Source organism: Sinocyclocheilus anshuiensis, unplaced genomic scaffold, assembly GCF_001515605.1.
Source record: "Sinocyclocheilus anshuiensis isolate Anshui unplaced genomic scaffold, SAMN03320099.WGS_v1.1 scaffold152, whole genome shotgun sequence".
NCBI lineage: Eukaryota > Metazoa > Chordata > Actinopteri > Cypriniformes > Cyprinidae > Sinocyclocheilus > Sinocyclocheilus anshuiensis.
The window spans coordinates 2,890,476-2,913,389 of NW_015555781.1; the positions used below are offsets into that span (position 1 = coordinate 2,890,476).

Below are 22,914 nucleotides of genomic sequence, written 5' to 3' on the forward strand. Positions count from 1 at the left end.
TTTGATAAATAATATCTCTTTGGTTTTGAGACTTTAGTCTTTGCAACTTCAGGGATCTTATCTATGCACAATCAGCTTGTAACACTCCAAAGAGAAAGGAAAACTTGAAATCGCATCATATGACCCCTTTAATATTTATAAGCTGTTTTGTATATTTGCTAAATGTGATTCACAAATGCATATATGCCAATTCACATTCGCCAGAAAAGTTTATATATTTGAAAACATCAGTTCACGGTAAACTAATTCATATTCACAAAATATGATTACCAAATGCACACGATTCACAAATGCATAGTATAGCAATACCGAAGTTTGTTTGCACATTTCTGAAAGTTTCTGCATGTACAAATCGATTATTTCATCTACATTTGCAAATCATCATGTGTGTGAACCGCTGTGGATTTGTGTTTGCCTATTTTCTGAATGGACATTCTGGACATTCTCTTTAGCCAAGATGTGAGATTTCAATTCAGATTCAATCATATTATTAAATATACTTGTAATCGTAATAGTGTGAAAATATACTTCTATGTACTTCTACTATATTTCATTATATAGATAGATAGATAGATAGATAGATAAATTTAAGTAATTAATTCTAATGAATCTGTTAACAGGCTTTTATTTGAACTATATAGTTCAAATAAAAGCCGGTTAACAGATTAATTAGAATAATTTTTTTTTTTTTAAATCACAGTATTTATGGTGTCAGATTATTAAAAAATATAATTTAGCACGATTAGACCAACAATTAAGAAAATAGTGATAATCAATACTTTATGTGTCTGCCATAATAGTCATCTCTGAATCATTTTCATTTGGAAAATATTCTCAAAAAATATGAATATATGGAATTAATTGTGCTTTATTTGAATAATCAACTTATGTAATTTATTTAATAAAATCTTTTAATCTATTGACATCCCTTATTTTATATTCATCCCTTTATTTTAAATGCTGTATGCCAGAATGCGCTACACATCTACTATTATTTACCATATAAAAATTATATTTTGTAAAATTTTGTCTATGTACAGTGTGATGCATTTGTCACATGTAAACTGTTTAATTTGAATATTGTCTTATTTACGGCACGCCAATAATCGTATTATTTCATTCGGTGAATATAAAGTTATTGCTGTTATCTAAACAGGTTTAATGTATGACTTCATCCGTTTGTTTCAGACAGCTTGAATCATCTTTGAGCTTCATGATGAACTGCTTGCCTCCGTGTTTTTCTCTACTCCGCAATTTATGTCAGATCTTATGGATGTTGCCGCAGCCTCTCCATTTGTTCTGCTCACTGATAAACTGTGATTTCATGGTAATTGGTGCAATTATAAAGTGAATTGCAGTGAGCACATGCACAAACATAAACTCTACTCACAAACTCTACTGCCATCTACTTTCCCATTGGGAAGTCTTACCAGTGTTAAGTTTTAACGAAGTGACTGATTAACTTGGTGGTTACAGGTTCCGAATGCGTCAGGTGAATATCGTGGGCCCGAGTCCGTTGAGCATGCCGTCCCGTGTAATTCAAACTCTGCAGGCTCCTCCAGACATGGCACCTAGCAGCGTGACGGTGCGCACGGCCAGTGAGACCAGTCTCTGGCTACGCTGGGTGGTAAGTAGCATTGTGGTAAAAATCTGGGCTGTAGAGTGTAGGATCAAACCCCCAAGAGAGAATTTATCACCTCTCATTGTTACAATATCATCATTGTGTCCTTGAGTAAACAACTTAACCTCAGTTTGCTCCAGAGGACTGTAGAGTAAAACAATACTCATCAACTCATGAAGTGAAGTGTTTCATAACCATTTCTGTTACTTTTATCAGTCAAATGGTTGCTGTTAAGATATAAGATACTTCAAAGTTTAATAGGTGTAATTCAGCAGATTCATATCATCTCTGAGAAATATGAGGTAAGCTAAGTGCATTATATTCAATTGAGTTCATTCAATAATTCAGGGTCTTCCTTCATTTTTTGTTTCTTTCACAGAAGTTAGAATGACAAAAAAAAGGATTCAAGGAAGCTATTACATTGTAACTTTCAGTCGTAGTGTTCTGACAGGCTGTCATTATCTTGTATCACACATGAATACAGGCTAGGATGTTGAAAGCAGGGTGTTTTTAGGCATCTATCGATTTTCAGCTTATATAAAGACTGCTGACATGTGAGAGCTAGTGCCTAAATTGAGTTCCTCAAATTGAAGCTCTTTACCTGTCAAATTAAAAGCACATGAGAGCTGATGTTTTGCCAGTTTGTGACATCTCACTTATCTTTTGGCACCCAATCAAAATCGTTCAGTTGATTTTTTTGGGCACGTAAATGATGTAGCATTATTAAATATGCATATTAAATATAAATATGAGATTTATAGGAGCATGTATATTTAATTGGGTTAGGATGAGCTCAGCTTGCTTGCATTAGTAATAATCAGGACGCTGCTGAGACTGTGTGTTTCAGAGGCCGCACTGTTTATTTTTACACAGTTTTTTTTTTCTTAGTTTTTGTCTAATGAAACAAGTTCTTTAAATTTAGTCTATATTTTGTCATATTCTTTATTTTTAGTCCTTTTTACCCTGAAGGGCATATCATTTTAAATTTCAATTGAAGATACAGCTCAGAATTATCTTTTTTTTTTTAAATGTGTCAGTGGTAAAACGGTAAAACTGTGTCAGTGTTCAAACATTTTATAACATACTACATTACTAAAGTTTGGAGTTTGTAAGATTTTTGTAATGTTTTCGAAAGAAGTCTCTTATGCTCACCAATGCTGCATATATTTGATCAAAAATACAGTAAAAACGTCTCAGGTTACTTATGTAACCATGGTTCCCTGAGTAGGGAACGAGACACTGCGTCCTCTAGGGGTCGCTATGGGGAACGCCTCATCGTGACCCGTGTCTGAAGCATACATTGAAAAAACACCAACAACACGTTGGCCGGCGACAGCCCATCACATCACTACCGGTGCGATTATAGTATAAGTAGGCGCCGGGAGAACATGTCATTCACTTCTTCGTCTGAAGCTTGCGTTCGAAGCATGGCAGGAAGCCTAGAGGACGCAGTATCTCGTTCCCTACTCAGGGAACCATGGTTACATAAGTAACCTGAGACGTTCCCTTTCAAGGGAACTTCGAACTGCGTCCTCTAGGGGTCGCTATGGGGAACGATATACCCATGCCGCCATGCTGAGGGGAGTGCGGGCCAGAACCATGGCGAGCACTAAGTACCAACTCTACCATAGCCATGGGAGTTGCCCCTGGGACGTTAAGACAGCTGTCAGTGACATTATTCCCTACGGCCAAAGGCCTAGGCTACATACCCCGGGAAGCAGATGGCTGCCCCCCTTTCCTCGAAAAGAGAGACAAATGTGAGCGGAGCTTTTCATTAAAATACGCTCACAATGAACGCGGATTGCCCCCTCAAGGACATCGCGTGCGTGCTCTTTGCCCAAACAAACAACGCAGAGATCGTGTGTGTCATCAGGTGTCAAATAATGACGACGCGGATGCACACACCCTCTAAACGCTTTGCTAGTGCTCGCCATAACGATAGGAATATAGATCGCTCTTACCACGGAAATGCACACTTCAAACAAAACGGTCAGTGAAGACAAAGAAGAGAATGACATGTTCTCCCGGCGCCTATTTATACTATAATCGCACCGGTAGTGATGTCATGGGCTGTCGCCAGCCAACGTGTTGTTGGTGTTTTTTCAATGTATGCTTCAGACACGGGTCACGACGAGGCATTCCCCATAGCGACCCCTAGAGGACGCAGTTCGAAGTTCCCTTGAAAGGGAACAGTAATATTGTGAAGGTTTTTTTGTTTTGTTTTGTTTTTTTGTTTTGAATTTTAAAAAAATTTCCATTTGAATATGTTGTAATTCCCGTGATGGTGAAGTCTACAGTGCCACATGATCCTTCTGAAATCATTCTGATTTGCTGCTTAAGAAGCATTTCTTATTATTATCAATGTTGAAAACAGCTGTGCTGTTTAATATTTTTGTGGAAATTGTGATACATTTTATTTTCAGGATTCTTTGATGAATAAAATGTTCAAAGAACAGCATTTATTTGAAATCTTAATAAATGTCGACTTATTTAAGACATAATAAATGTCTTTACTGTCACTTTTGATTAAATTAATGTGTTCTCATTTAATAAAATTATTAATTTCTTACAAAAAGAAAAAAAATCTTACTGACCCCAAACTTTTGAATGGCAGTGTGTAACATAAAATGACCATAACAACATAAACATTTATTAATTTAAATATGTATGAATACATAAAAAGATTTGTTACCAAAATACATCTTGTGAAAACTGTTCATTCGCTTCACCATGTGTCAAAAGGTGTATCATTAACTATATGAATACAGATGATTAATCTTATATAAGCAGTTCTCTGTCAGTAATTCTGTTGACTTATTACGAGAGTGATGTTTCCTCGCAGCCACTGCCAGAGACCGAGTACAATGGAAACCCAGAGAGCGTGGGCTACAGGGTCAGAGTGTTGCGAGCGGACCTGCGGGGGGAAGACAGCACACGATTGGTGAATGACAGGCTGGAGAGGGAGATCACCCTGGAGGGTCTGGAGGAGTGGACCGAATACCAGCTGCAGATCCAGGCCTTTAATTCCATAGGCCCCGGATCCTGGAGTGAGCCCGTGAGGGTACGCACACGCGAGTCAGGTGAGGACACCCAGTCGGATACTAATACGGGTTGATGAGCCCAATGGGACACAGAGACATGTTTGCCACTGTGATGCAGAGGGAGCATCTTGAAATTTCCATTCTCAGGATAATCATGTTCTCAAATGTAAACAGGTGGTTCACAAATTGACATTTTATTTCCTTTATGTGATCACCATAACAGCCCCTCACAACACACTCATGCTGTCTGACTCGAGAGCTGCTCTCTGCATGCATACACTGCAGATAAGAAGCAAGGTGATTGGCTGCCTGATGTCGCTACTTATCTTTACCGTTGCTCCCTGCAAGATTTATGGCCCCAAATGGCTGCAGTGTAAACTTCAAAAATATTATATTTAAAAGTGAAGTGTGTCATTTCTGTGTGACTGGTGATATCAGACTGAATTGTAAATATGTTTAAATTTTTTGTAAACAATGAGAATGATGTTTACACATGCAAAAGACAGCACCGCAATGCCAGGGTTTTGTGGTTTGCTTGCAGGGCTTTGCTTTGCAGTTGTTGGGGTGTTCTGAGCGATTGCTAGCCCAGGTCTAAAGAGGCCAGAGAAATTAATCATTTTATTCAATAAGGAGGCATTACATTGATCAAAAGTGACAGTAAAGTCATAACACATTTCTATTTCAAATAAATGCAGTTATTTTGAACTTTCAAAGAATCATGAAAATAAATATATCACAGTTTCCACAACAATATTAAACAGCACAACTGTTTTCAACATTGATGATCATAAGAGAAGTTTCTTGAGCAGCAATTCAGTATATTAAAATGATTTCTGGAGGATCATGTGTCACTGAAGACTGGAGTAATGATGCTGAAAATTCAGCTTTGCTATCACAGGAATAAATCACATTTAAAAATGTTCAAATATAAAATCGCTATTTTAAATAGCAATACTATTTCAAAATATTGTTTTTACTGCATTTTTGATCAAATACATTAAGCCTCGGTGAGCATAAGAGACTGTTAAAAACATTTTTAAAATCTCAATGACCCCAGACTTTTGAACGTTAATGAACTAGTAAATCTAACAGTTTTTTTCTTCTGACTCTAACTTCCATTCTTCCCATATATTTCCACAAGGTAAAAAATTGTAAGTCTGATCATTTTAAGTAATAGTCAACCTCCTCTCAACAAGCCACAATATTTGAGAAGCTTCTTCAAATCCATAACCATTAGTATGAGCAAGCACCACTAATGACTGTTTAAAAGTTTTAAACACCCTCAATGGCGCCCATGGTTTGGATGAACAGGTTATCTCACCCCAAACTTATCCAGTTGGTCAAGTAATGAATAAATAAATGAGTCAACAAAGTTGGGCTGCTCAAACAGATTGCAATTCCATTTGGTGCCACTAGTGGGTCATCATTTGGAAGGCTGCGCGCTTGGATAACTGTAATCAGAAAATGAAGTTCGTCTGTGGAGGGAGTCATTATATAATTGTGTGGCTAATAGCCAACCTGTAGGGATGTTCTGGGCTGCCCATGCTGCCTGATATGAAGCCTAGTGTTAAAGGTTTGCCGTATTTTAGTGGTCTGTTCGCTGTCTCCTAACGCTCATACTCTTGTTTGCTGCTCACACGCTAATGCTGTTTGCTTTCTTTTTTCCCTTATGACATTGGAGAGGTGACTAATCCCCATGAGTTTACTCAGTACTCGGGGCCATGTGTTAAGGCACTGTGCGATAAGGGAGTGTGATTTGTCTTTCTCTGTTTGCGTAGTGCCGTCGGGGGCTCCGGAAAATGTGACGGTGGAGGCCATGAGCTCCAGTCGCATCCTGGTAACCTGGGGCCCGGTTCCTGAACACGAGCAGAACGGCAACATCCTCGGATACAAGGTGGTTCCTCGTGAGAATAGCTTCTGCCTTGTTGTTCTGTCTATTACATTCTTTGTGATTTCACACAAATGAAAATTAACTCACACTGATGTCAAGAAGTGCGCTGGGGTTCTCTGAAACAATGTCTGCTGAAGGAGCCCTTGGCTCAGTATAATAAGCGTCTCAGAAGTGAATAAAGGTTTTTTCATGTAAGATCAACCCCTTAAACTGTGTTGTGTATGATGAAATGACATGAAAGATTTGATGTTTTCCCCTCTTGAGAAAAGGAGGCATTGTTTTTATTCTTCACTGAAATCCAACATTTCCTATAATAACTACCCTTTGCAGCTGTACTATACATTTCTAAAATGAAACCATCATACATATATTTTTACATACATTTCACATTTTATTTTATTTTTTCTTGTGCCATTGCCATTTTTGCCTTTAATTTAAGTAAATTTAGAAAACAATTCAAATATTAATGTTTGTTAATGTTTGTTCCAGTACCTTTACATTTTAAGTAATGAAATGGTTTAATAATGAATTCATTGAAAGTCTGACCCATGCAGAAAGACAAATATTTGCAGCTAGATCTTGATGTGCACCCATGTGTTCAGAGAAGCTTCTCTGGTTTAAAGTCAACCGTAATTAAGGCAGGAGGCTTTATAGAGAAACAGCCTGCTGAACAGTGGCCCCAGAGGAACAAACCTCATGCCATTCAGCTTTACTAACAGCTATCCCTGTGTGTTTCCATTTAATGTGATCTTAAATTAAAGTCAGTCACAATCACAAAATCGCACAACAGTGATGTGAGCTATAATCATGCTTAATATGCTTATTCTTTCAGGTTATGTACAAAGAGAAAGACTCAGGTTCGGAGGCACAGGTGAACGTGGTTAAAGGCAATCTGACGCAGTCTGTCTTACTGAGGAACCTGCGTAAATACGTCCAATACGAAATCCAAGTTTTGGCTTTCACACGAATCGGAGATGGGCAGCTCAGCAGCCCCCCAGTCCTGGAGAGGACCAAGGATGATGGTGAGCAACTTTTCATATTTCACCACTGGGATTCAATTTAATGACCGTATAGGGAGTTTAAACGAATATTTCTCCAAAAATTCTGTCATTATTTACCCACTTTCATGTAATTCCAAAATAGTGTGTTGTTTGTTTGGTTTTTTTTTGTTTGTTTTTTTTGTTTTTTTGTGGAACATAAAATAATTTTTAATGCAGCTCATCAAAAACAGTTCATAGTCACCTCATCTGTTCATCAGGCTGCAAAAAAAAAAACACCATAGAGCATCTTAAAAGAAATCATCAACGTTTGCGCAATATTCCAAGTCTTCTGATGCTTTGTGTGAGGAACAATATAAATCATTTTTCTCTGATAATCTTTTTGCTAGTGAGCTGAGAGAAATGCTATCTATGATCATTGAGTAAATGAGTTGAACTGGAGAACCAAAATGAATTAACCCTGTTCTTTTCAATTAACCAGTTGATCTGGTTCACAAATTGGACTGATTCATTCACAAATATGGGTTCAACTGTCAGCAGTTGTCAGGAAATCACTGGGGAAGATAAATTAGGGACTTAAATTTGGTTTGTTTCCTTTTACAAATTGTGTGGCCTCATTAGACTTGTGTGCTGGTACTACTTAAGGTGTTTTTTGTGTGTGTATAATTTGTGTCGCTAAAACATCACTTAACTGTCTTTTTTTTTTAAAAGGCCACCTTAAGAATTTTCCAAATACAGTATTTAATTTTTTGTTCCAGGAAAGAAAGTCATACAGGTTTGAAACCCATGAGGATGAATAATAACCAAATTTAAATTTTTCAATGAAGTATCCCTTTAATGCTGTAACTCTGTTTTATGTGCGCACTCCTTGACCAAGCAATGTAAGTTTATGAGCTGTCATGAGTAATGGGCATTTGCTCTGCGCACAAGATTGCACAGATTGATGTGGCCTTGGATTTTAAAGAATAAAAAAAGATGAAATGGCATTTAGTCTTAAGCTCTTTCAGACACTTTTTTGAAGGTCTTCAATCGCTTTTGAAGCTTCATTTGTTTTTGGTGTACATTCTGTGCCTTTGCATTCGCTTAAAGCCGGACTCAGACTACAGGAGTTTTTAAATATTAACCCATTACGGAACCATCCAATGTCCTCGATAAGATTTTTTTCTCCGATTTTCAGGAGGGGAAAATTGGGGATAAATCGGCCTAAAACTCCTGTAGTGTGAGCCCGGCTTTAGTTGATTCGCTCACTGTCCTTTTTAAGACTAGATTGGTATTAAACAGGTAAACTGATACAGTAAACTTAATACAGACTCACAAACTCACAAATACAAACTCCGTTGGCGAGGACGGCCTCCAAATGTTTACTTTATAGACTGCAACTTAAACAGACTTTGAAGGGCTGGCTGAATTTGAGGAATGAAAGCTTTCAGAAGAGAGGTATGATAAGTTTGCTCTCCATTACAACAGTGATTCACTCCGGTCAGGATTACAGACAGATAACAGTTGAAACTAATGCACTCTTATATGATTGCTATACAGCCAACAAGGCCATAAGGGACAGACTACAGCAGAAATATGTTTTTGGGAAATGGCACAAATAAGGCCCCCCTCAAGGTTGTTCCGGAGAAACAATTGATATACGCAGTGTACCATGAGATTTTCCAGATAAAGCAATATAGTGTGCACATATGAAGTGCTGAATTGTAATTTATCTCTTGTTCAAAGCTGATTTAATTCATTCAAGCATGTTATACTTGGAGACTTAATATTAAATATAAACCAGCTGCTTTCAGTTGCTGAACTCAAAGATCTAAGACTTTTTCTATGTACACAAAAGGCCTATTTCTCTCAAATATTGTTCACAAATCTGTCTAAATCTGTGTTAGTGAGCACTTCTCCTTTGCCGAGATAATCCATCCACCTCACAGGTGTGGCATATCAAGATGCTGATTAGACAGCATGATTATTGCACAGGTGTGCCTTAGGCTGGCCACAATAAAAGACCACTCTAAAATGTGCAGTTTTACTGTATTGGGGGGTCCGGGGGGGGTCCGAAAACCAGTCAGTATCTGGTGTGACCACCATTTGCATTTGAGAGAAATAGGCCTTTTGTGTACATAGAAAAAGTCTTAGATCTTTGAGTTCAGCTCATGAAAAATGGGGGCAAAAACAAAAGTGTTGCATTTATAATTTTGTTCAGTGTATATTATTGAACTAGACTGTACCACACATGCAAGACTAAGGCGAATCAAATGTAATAGTCTACAAATCATCCATTTAAAAAACCCATATCAGCCAATTACTAATGTGAATATTGAGAGGGACAACTGTGTCTTATTTTTGATTAAAGTTCCAACACTTGTTTTCTTGCAGAAACGTCGCTCTATAATCCATAACAATCCATGTTCTCATGTCTGGATAATGTCATTTGTGTATATGGTACTGTTAATGTAAATATTATAAGTCATGAGCTAAAACAACACTTACTGAATCACACGTCACATTGCGCAGTTTTGTGCAGTTTTGCTTGCCTCACAAACCAAGAATCTTATCACGAGAGAGGGTGTCATGGGGGATAGCAATAGAAGCCTTTTCCCCCAGCTTGTAAGAGCCATTTAAAGAAGCCCACTATGTGAAATACAGGGGTCAGCCCTTAATCCAGCCAGCTACAGAGTCACATTAATGGAGTTTGCACGCCCACGGTCAGCTCTGCTGCTCTCTGAATAAGAGATAACAGGTCTCTTTTAAACGTGGCTGTAAATGGAGCTCCCCCTTGACAGACGCAGAGAGCTCGGGCCTTTTCACCGCCGCACTTTTATGATGGAAGCACAGGCAGCATGTCCCCCCGTCTGTGCTCACTCGACCTTGGCAGCAATTATCTGTGTGTTTGCCTTTTAAATTCCCCTCCAGAACAGACCTAATTAAGGACTGATGGTACAGCACCATTTTATCCAGGCCCTGGATGCCGTACGCAAGGGGGTTGGAGATGCTACAGGATGTCCATCCTGTTCCGGCCGGACGTGAGTGATTGTCCTGGCTTTTGTCTGCAAACCTAAACATCCTGTAATTGGATTTAATCAGAGCCGGCAGCAAATTGGACATTTATTTTTTTAGTTGCGATTAGATTAGTCTGCCTTAAAGTCGTTAGAGTTTGCACGTCTCTGAAAAGATTGGCAGGAAAGTGCGTTTATTAGCAACTCGCTTAAAGAAGTAATTAATAAACAGATTTTCTAATTGTAGATTCACGCAGAGTAAATGCACTCGAGTCATGAGTCGCGCATCATAAGTAGTTAAAAGACTCCTCATGTGCGTGTAATCTCCATATAAACCTCGTGGCACGCGGAGAGCTGATAGCAGGGTGATGAATGTTAGCAATACATTGGTAAGAGAAAGAGGCATCTTGGGAAAAGCACGCTCTACTGTAAGAGCTTCTTCTTGTGGACATGTGTCCCTACAGTCCCACACACTATGACTGCAAAAAGCAATACAAATCAAATTGCTGTCAGATGTGTTAGATTTATAAGTTCCTTAATGTCCAGGAAATGAAACATAGAATCCGCCTAACCGACCGCATCGACTGGGGGAATCCAGAGAGAATTAAGGAAGCAGTCGAGAGGCGGCACAACGTTGATTGTGTTTGTTCCACATTTGTACAGCACGACGATTCTCGTACAACACAGCAGCGGTGTGTTCGCAGTGTCGTTTCCTGCTTATGTGTTTGTGTGTGTACCTCAGGCACAGCACCGGCCCACCACCGTTATTGGATTCCCTCCATGTTATCTGTCGCTCCACAGGTGTCCTGTTAGTGGATGTATAGGCCTGTCAAAGACGCCTTGGAGAGAGAGGAAAGTGTGTATGTTTAGAGGTGAGACACATCAGCAGGGGAAGGAAACATCCTCCTTAATCAAGGCCTTTAGCAGAGCCCTCTTTTAGCACCGGTGGCACACTGTGTCCTTCAGAGTAGGGCACAACAGTCATTACATCCTACTGTAGGGATTTCATGAACAGGACACTGATACGCCGCTGAATCACCATCATGAGGCTTCGAATTAATTCAATCAGGAGTCAACAAAGCTTTCTTTGTATCAGGACTGAAAAGCCAGTTAATAATTAATTCCCTTACAAATTTAAGTAATCAAGTCATTACACTACAGTCATCATTGGTCTCCTCTTGTAGGCAGCAGATCGCCCCTTGGCAATGTTTAGCTCCAGTCTTAACATACAATGATAGATCTCTGGTCATCTAGCGGAGCATGTGACTCAGCGATGGCCTGCTTTAGGAGGGGTAGAGTGAGTAGGTGTGCCATGTGGCAGCACTCATGGACCAGCATGGATCTAAATACTCTGGTCAAGGACAAGACGACAAAGTCAAAGGGAAAAACGACCAAATTTTGCAGCTTGCTGGCCGACAGCTAATCATTAGTACTGTCTGCTAGAGCAGATTTGAGCAGATTTGAATTAACAAACCACACACTAAGTAGACTTTGGCATGTAACTCATGCATATGAATTATACTTCAAATTGCATGGCTTGTAGAGTAATTTCTAGGGAACATAACTGCTCGGAGCACCTTAGCAACCACATAGCAACACCCTGGCAACTATCCACAGCACCCTAGCAACCACATTCTGTAGTAATGTGCTAACAACCACTTGGAACATCTCTAGAAATTACATAGCAACACTGTGGCAACCACCCATAACACTGTAACACTGTACTAACAAACATTCAAAACATTTAACAACCGCATAGCAACACTTTGACAACCACCCACAACACCCTAGCAACCACATTCTGTATTAATGTGCTAACAACCACTTAGAACATCTCAAGAAATATCATAGTAACACTGTGGCAACTCATATATTCCACTCACGACATTGAAGCATTGTGCTAACAACCACTCAGAACACTTTAGCAACTGCATAGCAACACCTTGACAACCACCTACAACATTCTAACAACCTCATAGTAATGTGGTAATAATGACTCAGAACATCTGAGCAACTACACAGTTCAAAAGTAACTACACAATACTTTTGGCAACCGCTTATAACACCTCACTATCATACTAACAATCACTCAGAACACCTTAGCAGCTGTGTAGCAATGCCTTGACAGCCACTCACAACATCTAGCAATCACCTTGAATACAACAGCACCAACATAGCAAATCCCTGGCAATTACCCACAATACCCTAGAAACTACATAACAACATGATAACAACCACTCAGAACTTCTTAGCCACATAGCAACACCCTAACAACAACCTACAACCCCAATATCCACTCAGAATACAATGACAATGTGCTAATAACCACTCAGAATGTCTTAGCAGCCACATAGCAACACTCTGGCAAACACCTAAAATACCTAGTAACTACTCAGAATGCAATAGCAGCATGCTGACAACCACTCAGACCTTCTTAGCAGCCATATAGCAACACCCTGGCAACCACATTCTGTAGTAATGTGCTAACAACCACTTAGAGCATCTCAAGAAATTACAAAGCAACAATTTGGCAACCACCCATAACACTGTAACATTGTGCAAACAACCACTCAGAACACTTTTGCAACCGTATAGCAACACCTTGACAACCACCCACAACATTCTAGCAACCACATAAGCCTTGTTCAGACTGTCAGTCCGAATCCGATTTTTGTTCATATCCGATTGGAATCCGATCTAAATGATTGACTGTCCACACTGTGTATCGCAACTGCTCAATTCCGATTTGTGTGTCCATGGCGCTCTTTCATTTTACTCAATATCTGCATTGGTTTATATGGCAATGACGTTGTCTTGGTATGTCTACGCTAAAAACAACAAGCGCAATACAGTTTTCAATACAGATGTTGTCTTACAACAATGCCGTCGCGATGGATTATAATAAGGGATAACAATATTACGTTTTATGAGGCAGCGGCAGAATGGTAGGAAGCTGCATGCGCGGCTTTATTTTGTGCTGCTGTCTCCACCGGTCTCAAAACTCAAAGAGGTGGGTAGACTAGCAGATTATTGTCATTTTCCGCTTGACTTGCTATTCGCATCAACACAACCTTGTTTCTGCAAGGATGTCCAGCATGTTTTCTACAAACAACGCCTGACGTTTTACTTTTTACGTGGCGTGAGAACGTGAAAAAGCTACGCAAAATCCGATCTGAGCGGTCAGACTGAAACATATTTCCAGAAATTAGATATGAATAGGATTTCAAACCACATATGAATGTAGCTCGAAACGGATTTGCAAAAATCGCATTTCATGTAGTTCGTTGCCGTTCAGACTATCTAAATATGATTGGATTTCAATCGGATTTGCACAGAAATCGGATTTGGGCTGACAGTCTGAACGAGGCTATAGCAAATCCCTTGCAAACACCCATAATGTCCTAGCAACTACTGTACTGCAGAAACATGCTGAGAACCACTCAGAACTTCTTAACATCCACATAGCAACACTCAGTGGCAACATGCAACCAAACACTAATGCAACACTAATAATACATACTTCACATTATTTTTATGGTAAAGCATTCACAGGTGAATGGAACACTGCTGACTTTATCCACTGACGAGATTTAGTCTGGAATATGTTCATTAAACTGCCATAGTTTGAGTGCTGTCATAACTATCTCTTTTTCTCCTCATCTCTCATGTTTTTGTTTTCTTATGAATGTTACTTTTTTTTTTTGTCCTTTTCAAACCAGTTTTTTTATAATGACCTTATCCTGACGTAAATACCATTTCAGAGGCTGTCTCGGAGGGCTGCTGCTGCTTTGACAGCTAAATAACCTCTATTAAAGCTCTGATTTGGGCTTGTTGTTTGGCTATAATTCAAGAGAAAGCTTTAGAGTTATATAAGGTGTATAGGTGTTGTAATTACTGCAAGAGTCGTGTAATGATAAAATCTTTGGCCTCTCCTTTTCCCCTTCAATAGTTCCCGGACCACCTATGAGACTTGTGTTCCCGGAGGTGCGTCTGACAGAAGTGAGGGTGGTCTGGCAGCCCCCTGTGGACCCCAATGGCATTATTATGGGTAAGAGAAATAATAGGTCAATTCCTTCTCTTATACACTGAAGAAATTAAATGTAGAACAAATTGAGATTTTGCCTTTTTCCCCAACATATTCTTATCATATTATTCCACTACTGTTCAAAAGTCAGTAAGAATTTTTTAAATAATATTTTTATTTAGCAAGCATTGATTCAGTTGATCAGTAGTCGCAGTAAGAATTTTACATTCTTTCAAAAAAAATGTACAAATTAATTACAGATACTTCAAATGAATGTTGTTCTCTTGAACTTTCTATTAATTAAATAATTCCAAAAACATGTTTCGTAGTTTCCCAAAAATATTAAGCAGCACAACTGTTTTCAACATTGATAATAATGTTGAAATAACAATAAGAAATGTTTCTTGAGCAGCAAATCAGCAGATTAGAATGATTTCTGAAGGATCATGTGACACTGAAGACTGGAGTAATGATGCAGAAAATTCAGCTTTGCATCACAGGAATAAATTACATTTTAAAATATATTACAATAGAAAACAGTTAACAATTTGTAATAATATTTCACAATATTACGGTTTTCACTGTATTTTGATCAAATAAATGCAGCCTTGGATGAGCATGAATTAACTTCTTTAATAAACTGTACTTAGACTTAAATTTAAAGTTTGAATTTGTTTTTCACCAAATTAGTTTCAGCCATTTTTAATACTTATTTCTGGACAGGCATAATAATCGACAATTTCACGAATAATCCAAGACCACTCACTTAGGAAGTGATTTGTCCATTTAATTTAAGTCCATGATTCAGACTAATCCTAGGTCTGTATTCAGTCTGATTCGCCAGTCAGTTTGACTGATTCAATCCAATAAATGTGTTGTGCTGCTTATTTTTTCTTTTAAGTTAGGAACAGAATACTTTGATGATTTATTGTGAATACTTTTTTTTTTTTGCAAAGCAAGCAGCAAATTGGATGTTTCTTTTTTGCACTGCGATTAGATTAGCGTGCCTTAAAGTCGTTAGCGTTCGCACATCTCTGAAAAGATTGGCAGGAAAGTGCGTTTATTAGTGACTCGCTTAAAGAAGTAATTAATAAACGGATTTTCTAATTGTAGGTTCATGCCGAGTAAATGCACTCGAGTCATGAGTCGCGATAAGTAGTTAAAAGACTCCTCATGTGCGTGTAATCTCCATATAAACCTCGTGGCACGCGGAGAGCTGATAGCAGGGTGATGAATGTTAGCAATACATTGGTAAGAGAAAGAGGCATCTTGGGAAAAGCACGCTCTACTGTAAGAGCTTCTTCTTGTGGACATGTGTCCCTACAGTCCCACACACTATGACTGCAAAAAGCAATACAAATCAAATCGCTGTCAGATGTGTTAGATTTATAAGTTCCATAATGTCCAGGAAATGAAACATAGAATCCGCCTAACCGACCGCATCGACTCGGGGAATCCAGAGAGAAATAAGGAAGCGGTCGAGAGACGGCACAACGTTGATTGTGTTTGTTCCGCATTTGTACAGCACGGCATTTCGCGTACAACACAGCAGAGGTGTCGTTTCCTGCTTATGTGTGTGTACCTCAGGCACAGCACCGGCCCTCCACCGTTATTGGATTCCCTCCATGTTATCTGTCGCTCCACAGGTGTCCTGTTAGTGGATGTATAGGCCTGTCACAGATGCCTTGGAGAGAGGGGAAAGTGTGTATGTTTAGAGGTGAGACGCACCAGCAGGAGAAGGAAACATCCCCCTTAATCAAGGTCTTTAGCAGAGCCCTCTTTTAGCACCGGTGGCACACTGTGTCCTTCAGAGTAGGGCGCTACAGTCATTACATCCTCCAGTCATCATTGGTCTCCTCCTGTAGGCAGCAGATCATCCCTTGGCAATGTTTCCCTTCAGTCTTAACATACAATGATATGTGACTCAGTGATGGCCCGCTTTAGGAGGGGTAGAGTGAGAAGGTGTGCCATGTGGCAGCACTCATGGACCAGCATGGATCTAAATACTCTGGTCAAGGACAAGCCAACAAAGTCTGAGGGGAGAATGACCAGATTTCGCAGCTCGCTGGCCGACAGCAAATCATTAGTACTGTTTGCTAGAGCAGATTTGAATTAACAAACCACACACACTGAGGAGACTTTGGCATGTAACTCATGAATATGAATTATACTTCAAATTGCATGGCTTGTAGAGTAATTTCTAGAGTCCAAAACTGCTCAGAGCACCTTAGCAACCACATGGCAACACCCTGGAAACCACCCAAAAAAACCTAGCAACCATATTCTGTAGTAATGTGCTAAAATCCACTTAGAACATCTCAAGAAATGACATAGCAACACCCTAGCAACCACCCACAACTCCCTAGCAACCACATTCTGTAGTAATGTGCTAACAACCACTTAGACTATCTCAAGAAATGACATATAATAGCAAAAATCTGGCAACCACCCATAACACTGTAACATTGTGTTAACAACCTCTCAGAACACATTTGGAACCGCAAAGCAACACCTTGACAACCACTTTCCACCAACATTCTAGCAAATCCCTGGCAAACACCCACAATATCCTAGCAACTACATTCTGTAGCAACATGCTGACAACCACTCAGAACTTCTTAGCAGCCGCATAGCAACACCCTGACAACCACTTAAAACACCCTGGTAACCTCTCAGAATACAGTGGCAACATGCAACCAACCACTAATGCAACACTCTTAATTATTCATTCAGACTTCACATTATTTTTATAGTAAGGTGGATCAGAGAATAATATTTCTGTGCACAGATGGATGGAACATGAGCGTTCACTCTTACAGATGGAAACAACTGCCTTTTCCACTGACAAGATGCAATCTGGAATATGTTCATTAAACTGACACAGTTTGAGTGCTGTCATAACTGTCTCTTTCTTCTCATCCCTTATGTTTTTGTCTTATGAATGTTACATTTTTTTGTTGTTGTCCTTTTCAAACCAGATTTTTTTATAGTGACCTTATCCTGACGTAAATACCATTTCAGAGGCTGTCTCGGAGGGCTGCTGCTGCTTTGACAGCTAAATAACCTCTATTAAAGCTCTGATTTGGGCTTGTTGTTTGGCTATAATTCAAGAGAAAGCTTTAGAGTTATATAAGGTGTATAGGTGTTGTAATTACTGCAAGAGTCGTGTAATGATAAAATCTTTGGCCTCTCCTTTTCCCCTTCAATAGTTCCCGGACCACCTATGAGACTTGTGTTCCCGGAGGTGCGTCTGACAGAAGTGAGGGTGGTCTGGCAGCCCCCTGTGGACCCCAATGGCATTATTATGGGTAAGAGAAATAATAGGTCAATTCCTTCTCTTATACACTGAAGAAATTAAATGTAGAACAAATTGAGATTTTGCCTTTTTCCCCAACATATTCTTATCATATTATTCCACTACTGTTCAAAAGTCAGTAAGAATTTTTTAAATAATATTTTTATTTAGCAAGCATTGATTCAGTTGATCAGTAGTCGCAGTAAGAATTTTACATTCTTTCAAAAAAAATGTACAAATTAATTACAGATACTTCAAATGAATGTTGTTCTCTTGAACTTTCTATTAATTAAATAATTCCAAAAACATGTTTCGTAGTTTCCCAAAAATATTAAGCAGCACAACTGTTTTCAACATTGATAATAATGTTGAAATAACAATAAGAAATGTTTCTTGAGCAGCAAATCAGCAGATTAGAATGATTTCTGAAGGATCATGTGACACTGAAGACTGGAGTAATGATGCAGAAAATTCAGCTTTGCATCACAGGAATAAATTACATTTTAAAATATATTACAATAGAAAACAGTTAACAATTTGTAATAATATTTCACAATATTACGGTTTTCACTGTATTTTGATCAAATAAATGCAGCCTTGGATGAGCATGAATTAACTTCTTTAATAAACTGTACTTAGACTTAAATTTAAAGTTTGAATTTGTTTTTCACCAAATTAGTTTCAGCCATTTTTAATACTTATTTCTGGACAGGCATAATAATCGACAATTTCACGAATAATCCAAGACCACTCACTTAGGAAGTGATTTGTCCATTTAATTTAAGTCCATGATTCAGACTAATCCTAGGTCTGTATTCAGTCTGATTCGCCAGTCAGTTTGACTGATTCAATCCAATAAATGTGTTGTGCTGCTTATTTTTTCTTTTAAGTTAGGAACAGAATACTTTGATGATTTATTGTGAATACTTTTTTTTTTTTTTCATATATTGGCATTCTTCTCATGAGAATGGTCTCGGTTGACCCATGTAGCCTGGATTCAAGTGGAAAGCTGCTTTCATGTACTTCACCTCACATTAAAAACTGTCTCCTCAGTACTTGATCTGGCCTACATGAGAGCGTGAAATGCATTGGACTGGCAGTATCTGGCTCAGAGCAGAGCCTGTTTCTTTCCTCCGCTTTGTGAATGAAGCCATGTCACCGTGCACCTGAGACTAATTCCTCATACGGGAAGAAGGAGCCGGAGAGGAGAAAATCCCTGCGTTTTAATGAGATTAGTCTGACTAACACCTCAAGTGAATGAAGCTCAGAATAGCCGCCTGCCAAATCAGGCTGCCTGTGCAAATCACACCGGAGAAGAATACACGCAATCTCAGCGATGCAAAGATGAGATCCAAACACATTGATAGACTTTTGTTGATAGAATCCTATTCACCCCAAGCATTCATTTTGAATAAAATGAGGCCAGTTTAAGCATTTTGATGATGTTTGGGAAAAATTGGGACTTTGTTATGGTGTGTATACTGTAGAAAAATGAGATTGAAAGCGTATGCATGGTTCATTTTAGTCTGGAATGTGGCATAGTATGACTGTTTAGTGTTTACCCATAAGTCTTGTAAATCCTTGTTGGAAAATGTAGCTTAAGATAACTATAGCTCTGTTTTCTGGAACATGAGAGCTGGTTTCTAGCTGCTAAACCAGTCATTAGCTGGTCATTAGCTGTTGTCCCCCAAAAAGTGTAAACAGTGTGTCTGTGGTGCTATCAAAACATTGCTCTGTTTGTTGGAAAATATCGACCATCATATCTGGCCAACAAAAGATCATTATTTGTGCAATTTTGTTTGATGATGTTAAGGCCAAAGGGAAAAAAATTTGCAAACTTTATCTAGTCATAGTTACGTAAACATATCAGTTATCTTAAAAGTAAAAAAAACAAAAAAAAACTGAATGAACCTTCTGTAAGTAGTCTTAAATAGTTTTCTGTGTATTTTGCTGTAAGGAGATACAGAACAAAACATAGTAGTTGTACAAAAATGGCTTTTTAAAATATTCCAAATAAATTATTATATTAAAAGTGAGGCTGCTTTGTAGCAGTAGCAGTATGAAAGAATTAGATCTCCTAAATTAAAAATCCTTTAATTTACTCACAATGAGGATGTTGATTGCAACTGTCAAGCTCCGAAAGGACAATAAAAGTGATGATTTGTTTGCAGTTCATTTGCTTGCTTTGTGTGCAAAACAGCCCAAAATTTGAGACATATTCACTCAAAATAATGCAAACCTTTTTGGTTCTCACATCTCTTTTCAGCACAGTATATTTAAATGTTTGTAAGTGAAGTATGGATGTCTCTCTACAATGCTTCTCTCACTGTCCACCATCTTGCACCAGCTAATGCAAGTTTAGATCATTGAGAAACCAGTTACCATGTTCCAAAAAAAAAAACAGCTACCAGCTTAGGCTGGATTTTCCAGCAGAGACTTTTGTTTACAGCAAAGCCTAAATGTAATCCCATTTTCAAAGCTGCTGAAAAATGTGTTGTGTGTTCCCAGAAGTGCCAGCAAACCTGACTGTTAAAGTCCGTGGCTGGGAATGGGAGTTTGCTTGGACATTAGGATGAAATGGCAGCCCCCAAGTGCTGCAGTTTCACAATGTGGGATGGCCTAATTTCGTTTTGCACAGCCCAAGGTGGCCAGCATGCAGTGCAAGCATCCCGAAAGATAAATAGACGGTTGAATAATGTTCCGTCTCTCCCACGGCCAAGCTCTGACCACACATTCCATTTTCAACATGTTTCCTGATAATGTTATCATTTGTTTTGCTTGAGGTTTGCAGCACGTGTCATTCCCTCGGACATGATGCAGATGGACATTCAGCAGTTGTTGAATGTCCTGTTCAGTCTCTAAGTTAGGAATACATTAATTTTAATTGGCCTAAAACATTCTGTATTTTAGCACAATACACATTTATTGATTTATTTGTTTTTATTTTATTTTTGTTTTTCATTTTTAGTTTAAGTTTCAGTTTAATTTGTAGTATTTGAATGAATGAATGAATGAATGAATGAGGCATTTATATAACACTTTATATAGTCATAAATGATTGGCAACATACTTATCTATTAATTTAGATATAATTTAGATATTTTAGTATGATATATACATTACACCATTTGTTGATTTAGTTACAATTTTTAATATGTGAATAATGTTAAACAGTGATTCCCAATATACTCATATATTAATATAGATGTACTTTCTATATTTTATTTTAATTTATATAATACACTATTAATTAATTAATTAATTTAGTTAGTTTGTTTGAACTTTTAGTATTTTAATAATGTTAAACAATGATTCTCAAACAGGCTTGAAAAGACTTTGTTGTTTGTTTAATATTGTGTAAATATTAGGGGTGTAAAATGATTAAAATAATTAAAAACATATTTTTGTAATTAACAGCTTACCACAGTCAATCCATATTTAAGGAAAGAAAGCAAAATGATGTCTGTCAGTGTTGGTTTCAATCTCATAATGAAAGATATGGACCTTCTGTTTTTGTCCCATCAAATGTTCCAACCAATATCAAACTAAATAAAATTATAAAATAACTGATTTTGTACTTTTCTGCTTCATTTTGATTGGCTATTGGTGAAACTGTTTTTCACCCACAGAATTGGTTAGTTTAAAAGTGAATAATTTTAATAATGGCAATTAATGATAATGCTAAATAATATCCAGTATAAAATGAGTTAAAAGAACATAATTAATGTTTGGTGTTGATGAAGGGGTGCCTGAGCCGTACCTATGGTGCTGTGTAAAACACAAACAAATTTCATTTTATGCAGGTTTGTTGTGCATCACCATTTTGTTTGCGGTCCTTTTCTCTTTGTATTGAATTTGACATTTGGATTAAATTTGATATAAGGAGTGAAGGCAAGGCAGAGGACTTCCTCGATGAAAGACGTATTTGAATAAAGTCTCTTTGCAGTAAAGGGAAGCAATGCCTGCAGACATTAACCAGAGCTGAATTTAAAGTAGATGCTGATAGACCTGATTTTCCAGTGCACTGAAGCCTTTTTGAAAGCTGTTCGTCTTATAAACCTGCTGTTGTTTTTCTAAAGATGGTTTCCCAACTACAAATGGCTTTTTGAGGAGACATTTTTCTCCTGTCCTTTTGTAATTTGAGTTCTCAAAAGCATGCCTGACTGAAAACGACTCTCAGAGTTTGTGGAAATTTTATTCAGACTTTTGATGTCAGCTTAAGCTGTCTCACCATAGACATGAGAAGGACGGAGGATCAAGACTCACCTCAGATGATCTAATGACTGTTTTGTAGGATACCAGGTAGCTTACCGTCTGGATTCTGGGGATCCCAACCAGTTCATCACAGTAGAGGTGGGCCCTGATACCCGTCAGTTCACCGCCTCCAACCTGACCCCGGAATCGGCCTACATCTTTCGCATCTCCGCCAAGACGGAGCAGGGCTGGGGAACACCTGCACAGGTTGTGGTTACAACTACTGAGATCAGAGGTGATGCAGACACATTCACAAATACACAACACCCATATAGCTTTAAAGGCAGAGTAGGTGATTTGGTTCAAAAAAAATTTTTGTTAGGCTGGTTGAAAGTCTCTTCACATCCCGATAGCAATCAGTAAGTTAAGTGCTCTGAATGTATTTATATGTATTTATATCGTCTGTGGAATGTGTAGGACCATAAAATGTTCATCCAATCATATCCCTCGGTCCGAGGGCTACGATAGGCTGTCCTACCTGCCTGTCAACATATGTATTTGCATACCTCCGTGCACCCTGTTTGCACAGACATGATATGTCATCAGCGCGCTCCATTAAGCTATTGCAGACCAAGTGGGAATGGAAGGCGTTATTATTGTAATATTATGCGCTTTGTATTGTAATGTTTCCTCACAGGTGAATGAGACATGAGGTAATCTGACAGCGATGCATTCAACCCTCCATCAAACACTGGCTACGTTTACATGCAACCAAATCATCCGTTTGTAATCAGATTGACGGCTCAATCGGACTGAAAAGCCTTCATGTAAACACCTTAATCGATACGATTGAGTTC

General features: G+C 38.4%; 1 protein-coding gene across 1 annotated transcript in view; it reads left to right on the top strand.

Moving 5' to 3' along the window:
* Positions 1-22,914, top strand: part of LOC107674633 (protein sidekick-1-like) — a 370,868-nt gene that overhangs the window by 317,788 nt on the left and 30,166 nt on the right. The window contains exons 24-29 of the mRNA XM_016468661.1: positions 1,477-1,627; positions 4,464-4,701; positions 6,441-6,556; positions 7,386-7,575; positions 14,494-14,592; positions 22,158-22,352. Of these exons, the coding sequence (XP_016324147.1) occupies positions 1,477-1,627; positions 4,464-4,701; positions 6,441-6,556; positions 7,386-7,575; positions 14,494-14,592; positions 22,158-22,352 (989 nt within the window). The remainder of the gene's footprint in view (positions 1-1,476; positions 1,628-4,463; positions 4,702-6,440; positions 6,557-7,385; positions 7,576-14,493; positions 14,593-22,157; positions 22,353-22,914) is intronic.